Below are 8,264 nucleotides of genomic sequence, written 5' to 3'. Positions count from 1 at the left end.
AGGCGCGCGGGGAGAGGCTTCTTCTCGGAAAGGCCCGCGCTGGGCCGGCTGCAGCGGGAGGGACCATCCCGCGAAGGCAGCTCTAGTCAGGCACCTCCTCGGGCACCTCCGGGGGCTTCCTATCCCGGCAGCCCTCGCGGCGCAGGGGGGTCCTCGCGGCGCTCAGCAACGTGCGAGCCATGCCTAAATCCAAGCGGGACAAGAAGAGTGAGTGACCCCCCCCTCCCGCCAGCGCCGCCCCCTCCTGGATGGGGGGGGGGCCTTGCCCTGTCCAGGCGGGGTGCTTTGGGGGGTGTCCCGCTGAGGGGGTTGTTTGGTGGGTGTGGGTCTGATGGTTCATTGGGGGGGGGGTCTGATGGTTCATGGGGGGAGGGAGGTCAGGCAGGCGAGGCTGGGTTGATTGGCCTGGCAATTAGAGAACCACTCCAGCAGCCTCTGTAAAGCGGTTTCCCTTCTAGTTATGAGTTTCTGAGAGGGATGTAAAATCCCAGTAAATCAATTAAGGGGGCAGCGGGGGGGGCTGTGCTCCAACCTGGCTGGGATGGAGAGGCACCCCTGCCTTCAGAGCATGTGAGCCCGCTGCAAAGGCTGCAGTGGGCCTCATGGGGCTGGAGCATCCCCCTGCCTGTGGCAGTTGGGGAGCTACTCCAGTCCCTACACAATAACTGGAACCAGTAAGTATTATCCATTAAGGGTGATGGTTACTGGTTAACCTTTCACATCCCTAGTTTCTTATCTCCTACCAAGAGTGTTGCAAATATCTGGGGACACTCTGTTGCGTATCACTGGTTTGTAGAGCAGGGTTGCAAGAACGAAACATAACCCTGATCCTACACTGTGCAGGGCTAGAGGGTTGCACACGGTGTTCTAAGAGTAAATCAGAAGTCTCCTGAGTTAATTAAAGTTGATGTCCGTATTGTATTTGGCAGCCACGCTTCTGTGATTTTTATCTGTACTTTCCCTAAAGAGTACCTGACCTATAGATAACAGCAACTCCTTTTCTTCCTTTTAGTTTCCCTAACAAAAACCCCAAAGAAAGGCTTAGAAGTCAAACAGAGCTTAATAGAAGAGGTAAGTAAGAGCATATATCTTAAGGTACTGTGCTTAGTTTTCCATTCTGTATTGAATCTATAGAATCTCTTCCTGTGAGGATCTTAATGTATTTTACACAGACTAAGTCTCACAGTATGCTTTACTGATGTGAGGAAATTGATGCACACAGGCAATTTGACTAGACTCCAGAAACAGAAAAGAAAGTTTGAGAATGGTCCACTGTTGCCAGATAAATTCATTATTAATCTGATTCTTTTTTAAAAGTTATACTGCATATAACAAAACTACCTCACAATTTAAGCTGAGGGTCATAAAATTGACCAATTACATTATAGAAGTTTCTCAGTCTATTCGTGTATTGGCTTCTACCAGGGTTAGGACGTTGCATGAATTGTGCAGAGCAGTTTGGCAACTCCTGTATTTGTATCATAATATATAACATTTATTTTAATGTAAAAGAAATCGAGTTTTTCAGTTCATTAGTTAAAATGGAGAATCTCATATCAAATATCTATAGTTGTTAGTTCCATAGAGGTGTAGATGTTGCCATGAATAGAATTTTTGAACAATCCTTTCGCTCCTTCTTCTGTGCTTAAGCTGTTGCTGAAATTCATTGGTATGCAATAGGGATTTCGCTGATGTTTATTATAGCTGCTCACCATCATGTTTTTCTGCAGTTGCGGAAATGTGTGGACACCTACAAATATCTCTTTATCTTCTCTGTTGCCAATATGAGAAACAACAAGCTGAAAGATATCAGAAATGCCTGGAAACACAGCAGGTGAGTAGTTGTCTCCGTGATCACATCCTCTTATGGCTACTAATGATGAGCATTATGTTATAGGTGTACATATACCTCAGATTACTGTACTTACTTTTGTGCGGGGAATGTAAGCTGCTAGAAGAGGCCTATTAATTTTTTTCTCTTCCATCATGCAAGAGTATAGTTTCCTGGAAGTAGCAAGAGAACGGCTGTGATTCCCAGATTCAGAACATATGTCTTCCTCCCTGATTCAACTCTGCAGATGCAGAGACCAATATGATGGATTCTTTTTTTTTCCCCCCAATAGGATTTTCTTTGGAAAAAACAAAGTGATGATGGTGGCATTGGGACGAGGGCCAGCTGATGAGTACAAGGAGAACTTACACCAGGTATGTTCTGATGTTCATAGCTTTTTGCATGTTTTGAAGCAAATGTTATTTTCTGTAAATCACAAGAAAATAAAAGAATTGCTTTAGAGAGCCAGAACGGATCAATGCTCTTCCATCTGCAGCTGACATAGATTGTCAGCTCTTTGGGGCATGGGCCTCTTTATGCGCTGCACAAATGGGCCCTGGTCTACAACTAGGACTTCTAAGCACTACCAGAGGGATGATAATAAAAGCCAGCCTATCACTGATATGTAGCCCTTTTGGCAAGTTGCCTTTGACAACAGTCTATTTCCAGTGTGTGCAGCCTTTTGACTCAAAGTGTTGGTTAGCTTCACATCAACATAGCTTTGTTCATTGTAGGTTCTTCCACTACAATAAGAAATTTATACTTTTAATCAGTTCACAGGGTAAATCACTGTGCTTTGCTCATAAGATCCCTATTTGGGGGTGTTCCTTGATGGCATTGTAACTCTTTTTGTAGATACAAGTCATGCCCCTTGTCCATGCATTCTTGCTGTGGAGGCAGAATTGTTGGGAGAGCTAGAAAAATCTCTACCACTGGAGTCTTCAAAACTTTTTAGCCTCTCACTGAAATAGGACTGAAGCCAGTGTGTAAATAGTATGAACTCATCCATCCAATCTTTAAAAATCATTTGGAGCCTCAACCTATGGAATTCTTCCTACAGTTGGAAAAACTGATCTCTGATGCTAAAAGCCTCCACAGGAGTCCAAATATTATGTTTAACTCATTTTTCTTCTTCAGTAATTCTAGATCCTTTCAAATGGGATTTCTCTTTCCTTGCCAAACTTCTGAGAATCTTGCTCTTAACTCTTAGGTCCCAATAACTCACATTATGGGAGGAGGGAAAGAATATAACCTCCTTTCTCCAAATTTACACCTGACATGTCCTCTCAAGCTACTGCTTCACTCAGCCATGCAATAATGTCACATCAGGAGGAAAAGTCTCCTGAGATAGATTTGCCATCTACACCCTGTCCTTAATTTAGTCCTCACAGCATCAAAGGGCTGCAAGAAACATTGGGGCTGATTAATCAATATCTGCAAGGGCTGAGTCCTCTAACCCTCTTATTGTTTGGGGGCTTCAGCACAGTGCAGGATCAGTGCACTGCTGAATTCCATGTGCTGCTTATTTTCCAGGTCAGCAAACACCTAAGAGGTGAAGTTGGTCTCCTGTTTACCAATCGCACCAAAGATGAAGTGAATGAGTAAGTATCTGGGGGGGTAAAAAAGGGGCTTCAGTCTAATGGCACACTTGCTGCCAGTCTTGCAGCATGGCCGAGAGAGCTAGAGTTCAAACTGAGTCTCTCTTCCCTCATTGAAACAAAAGCCACTATTGGCAGGAATTTTCTTGCTTTCCTAGATGCTGGTCTTGACAGGTTCCGCTTAAAATGCTTCTACGTCTGCCTTGCTTTGTAGTTGTGATGGGAAAGGCTCAGAGTAGAAAAAGTAGGTGGAAGTTGCAGAAGGCTGTGCTGTGGTTGAATGGGGAAGTGCTGCACACTGACTCACATGGCTTCTTTCTTTTGAGAGAGATTGATAAAAATAACATCTAATGCCACACGATGAGCAAATGTTTAAGCAGTCCCCGACCGACCACCCCACAAACATAACTGACTGAGCTCTTCCTTTCCTAAATCTCAAGCTCTAACGTAATGTGCACATACCTGGGAAGTTAGCGGGGGTCAAACAGCTGCAAAGCTTGAAGAGGTCCCCAAGAATTACCCCTACACACACTCAAGCAACTATGCACATGAACAAATCACCTTCTGGTATAGCCAACCTAAGCAGAAGAGAAAATGTAGAAGCAATAGGACAGCTCTTGATAAGTTGCTCTGTTTGTTCTGCAGACTCAGACTTAATAGAAGAATTTTGCTGCTGGAGTAGGGGGTGAAGATAGTTGTAAATCTAGGTTGGAAAGGATGAATTTCTTTAATAAAGTAGTAGGAAAAAATGCAACTCTGCGTACTTGTAAAGCTTATCTATCAACAGAACATAAACAGTCTTAATCGCTGTCTCTTCTCCCATCCTCCGCAAGACTTCCTCCTCTCTTGGGGGGAAAAAAAAGTTAGGCTTTCCATAAGCTGCCACAGTGCATTAAATTCACTGAGGACTGCATTATATTACTGCTGGTCAGCTTGACATGGAAGATGTTTAGATACTGCAGTGATGGGCAGTAGTACAGAATCCTTAGAATGATGCTGATTTCACAAGTTCTGAACCTTTTGGGTGGGAGGAGCATTCCAAGGCTGGCAATCCCAAGTGAGGTTAATTCTACAGCTGAAGGCTTCTTAAATAAGCAGTGCTCTTGTTTCCTGCCTCCTCTCCCAGATGGTTCTCTCAGTTCAAAGAGATGGACTTTGCCCGTGCAGGTAACAAAGCAACTTTCACAGTGAGCCTGGACACAGGGCCCCTGGAGCAGTTTCCCCACTCCATGGAGCCTCAATTACGCCAGCTGGGATTGCCAACAACTTTGAAGAAAGGTATGTGAGCTGGCTGGGGCATGAGATTGTAATTCCCCCTCTGCCACTAAAATTCGTCCAGACCTACTGGCTTTTATTTAATAGATGTTGGTAGCATTGTGACCAGTATATATGGAGAGAGCCTGGCAGGGAGAGCGTAGATGATAAACAGAAGATCGTATATGTTTAGCAGGGAACATCTAATACGAAAAATCCTTCCTCCTCCTCTTCCTGCAGTTAGCACAGACATTTTTTTTTAAAAAAAATTCTATATTACAAAATTCTTGTCTCTAAGCTGGTCTGGATAAGCCAAGCACCTGACAATAACTCCATTTTCAGGATCTTATTTTTTCAAATTAAGCAGCTGGTAACAGCTGGGTTTGACCTACAGGTCACAAGGATTTGTCGGAAAAGGTGGTTTATTATTTCGTTACATGTCTTGAGAGCCACTGATCCTCATGTGAAAGGTCCTGTTGTTTCCCTCTTCTCCCTTTGACAGAAATAGTCTAAATTAATAACTGCCTGAAAATGAGGGAACCATGGGAACTCAGCATTTGAGAGGGGAAAGGTGTGAAGCAAGCACCTGCTAAGAGATTGAAACAAAAGACAGAACTATGTAGCACTTTAAAGACTAACAAGGTGGTTTGTTAGTCTGGTGTAGCTGAAACAAAAGAGAACTATGTAGCACTTTAAAGACTAACACGACTGCATCTCTATCACTATGCTAAGAGATTGATCATTGAAGTGGGTTTACGCTGCATGTCATTTTCAACCACCAATGCATGCCTTACGTTAGGTTTCCTCACAGAACTGGCTGAATTTTAGCATAAAGATTTATAATTGAGACAACTGTTGAGCCCTAGTAAGAACTGTCCCACTGAAACCTGCTGGTTTGAAGCTTAATTACTCTACGCAGCCAGCAATAGAGAACCAGGCTGGAAACTCTGATTACCACAACAGTTCTAGTGTGCCACCACTTCACGTAGTATTCTTCTCCCTGATTCAATCCCACCTTTTCCCTGCCTGTTCCTGCAGGAGTGGTGACGCTGCTTTCAGATTATGAAGTTTGCAAGGAAGGAGATGTACTGACACCTGAACAGGCTCGTGTCTTGGTGAGTAACATAATAGTAACAGAGTTACCCAGCTGTGGTTCAGCTGCAGCAAGTATTTCAATCCACTAGTGAGATGGATGGATGGTTCATGAAATCAAAAAAATCAGTGCGACCCTAAATTTAATTCAGTTTGAGATTTGTGCTGAAATCACATTACTTCCATATTGGGTTTTAGCCATAATTCATAGCTGCTGTTCCTTCAGAGCTGTTTTAGCTGCTGGGAATTAACAGCTAGCTGGAAGAATAGTAAGCTCAAGGGGCAATTGAAGGAACTGATCACTTGAGAAATACCCTGTGCAGTGACAGATATTGCTTACTATAAGAACAGATGGATAAATGACCAGGCTGCTGGATAAGTGAGACGGGAGCATTGCTCAAACAAGTAAAGGCCTTGCATGCTGAGACTTGAATCCTACTTGGCATTCTAGTTTCATACTGTGAATTTTGAAACCAGTCGTAAAATCAAAGCTGCCGGAGAGGGGTGTAAACTGAGAAAGGGATCATCTAATCCAGCTTGAAGAGAACAGTCTGCATCAAAAGAGTTGTGTGCTTTTGGTCTAGCTCAAGTTGGACAGATTTTCCCCATATTCAAATACACCCTGTGATCCTTGCCTTACCCACATCCCCAGTTTTAAACTAGACATGACAAAAGAGGTTACTTAATGTGAGAGCAAGACTTGCCACAAGAGGACTAGCAATGTAAATGACAAGTTCCTGTCTCCCTTTCAGAAACTCTTTGGCTATGAGATGGCAGAGTTTAAAGTGACCATCAAGTGTTTGTGGCATTCTGAGACGGGAGACTTCCAGCAGCTGGTGACAGACACAGAGGAAGCCTGTGAGATGGAGGAGGAGGAAGACAACAGTGAAAATGACGACTAACTGAAAGACCTGTGATAGGACATTAGAGACACTTTTTTTATATTTCAGAATAGTCCATGGCTCCTCACGCTCAGCTGCAGCAGGAGAAAGTTGATCAACCCACAGACTTGCTATTTATCAGAGATGGTTTATATATAAAATTAAGTAGAAAGTTTGGATCTTGCCTGTGCAGCCTCTTTCCTGTTTAGGAATCCCTGGGACAGGAAAAATATGCAGAACCTGAGAATAAGCTAATGGTTTCATTAAGTAAAACCTTTTCCATGATGTATCTGTTGTTCAGATTTGAGCCATATCTACTTCCTCACCCCATAATCCTTCCTGTTGTTCAGATTTGAGCCATATCTACTTCCTCACCCCATAATCCTTCCTGTTGTTCAGATTTGAGCCAGATCTACTTCCTCACCTCATAATCCTTCCTCTCTACAGAATACAGCTTTAGAACTGCTCACTTTGCATTAGAAATGATAGTTAGATGGAGAGAAGTTGCTTTTAAACAGTTGCTCTCTGTAGGAGACTGTGTTTCTTTGAGAGCAGATGCTAACTAAACTACAATTGAAGCCCAAGGACAAAGTGTAGTGACTAAGCTAGTTTCCCTCATCCATGTTTAAGTTCCTTCGGTCTTCACCAAGCCTGTTTAACGGTGCATTATCAGAACTATTGTAGCTTCCCTCAGGCATGGTGTTTCTTACTGTAGAATAGAAATAGGGCAGCAGTTTTCAACCTTTTTTTTTTCCCCCCCCAATTTGCAGGCCCCCTACAAAATTTCAAATCCGGGTGCAGATCTCTTTGGAAAACTCAGTCTACAGACCACAGATTGTCAATCTGTTGCAGCCCATAGGTTGAAAACCACTGGTAAAGAAGAATTATATATGATTAGAATATATGTGATTTTCCTTTTACTGGTTCTTGGCCAAGCACATCCAAAGCTTTGACGGAATGAGTGTTTTTTTTTTTGATAGGGGAAAGAATCCTAAAAGGTATACATTAATGTTTATGTAACTCAGTAGAGCTGCTGTTGAAAGGCAAGTGAAGATTCTATGTGTATATTACTCAATCTCCAAAAACAGGCAAAATCCAGTAATTAAGAATTTAGGAAGCTGAACTAATGTTGCAACTACATGATCAAGACAGAAGGGGGCTCTCTGCTGGTAAAGCTGTCACATGACCAGTTGCAAGTACCAGAGGCAGGAATTACAAGAGTTAAGGTTTGAACCACAACTTTAGGTTTCACACTGCCTATTGAAAATTCCACCAGAGAGCAGGTGAGGGTTACCAACACCCCAGGACTGTCCTGGAGTCTCTAGGAGTCAAAGATTTAATCTTCCATTAGATTGTCATGTGATGAAGCTTCCAGAAATATATCCAACCAAAATTGGCAACCCTACGCAGGACTGATCTTGTGTATGATGTTCATTGTCCAGATGGGTTGTCTTCAACAGAACTGAGGAAGTTATCTAACAAGACAGGAGTAAACGCAGTGCTATTTAAAGGTCAGGATACTGCCTATGCCAGAGCCAACAAAACATTACAATTTTTCCTGCAGTTTTGCTATTTAAAGAACATGTTTTAGGAAGCCTGCTCCTGGAC

At 43.0% G+C, this 8,264-nt stretch overlaps 1 protein-coding gene across 1 annotated transcript; it reads left to right on the top strand.

The window, feature by feature from the left end:
* Positions 1 to 37: 37 nt before the first annotated feature.
* Positions 38 to 6,833, top strand: MRTO4 (MRT4 homolog, ribosome maturation factor). Its single transcript, XM_075906482.2, has 8 exons — positions 38 to 207; positions 1,013 to 1,071; positions 1,731 to 1,834; positions 2,124 to 2,205; positions 3,365 to 3,432; positions 4,556 to 4,707; positions 5,722 to 5,798; positions 6,528 to 6,833. The coding sequence occupies exons 1-8, from the start codon at positions 180 to 182 to the stop codon at positions 6,675 to 6,677; spliced, it is 720 nt and encodes a 239-aa protein (XP_075762597.1). The 5' UTR covers positions 38 to 179; the 3' UTR covers positions 6,678 to 6,833.
* Positions 6,834 to 8,264: the final 1,431 nt, after the last annotated feature.

Source organism: Pelodiscus sinensis, chromosome 24 (assembly GCF_052426305.1).
Source record: "Pelodiscus sinensis isolate ZL-2025 chromosome 24, ASM5242630v1, whole genome shotgun sequence".
Taxonomy (NCBI): domain Eukaryota; kingdom Metazoa; phylum Chordata; order Testudines; family Trionychidae; genus Pelodiscus; species Pelodiscus sinensis.
This window is presented reverse-complemented; position numbering and strand designations above follow the sequence as displayed.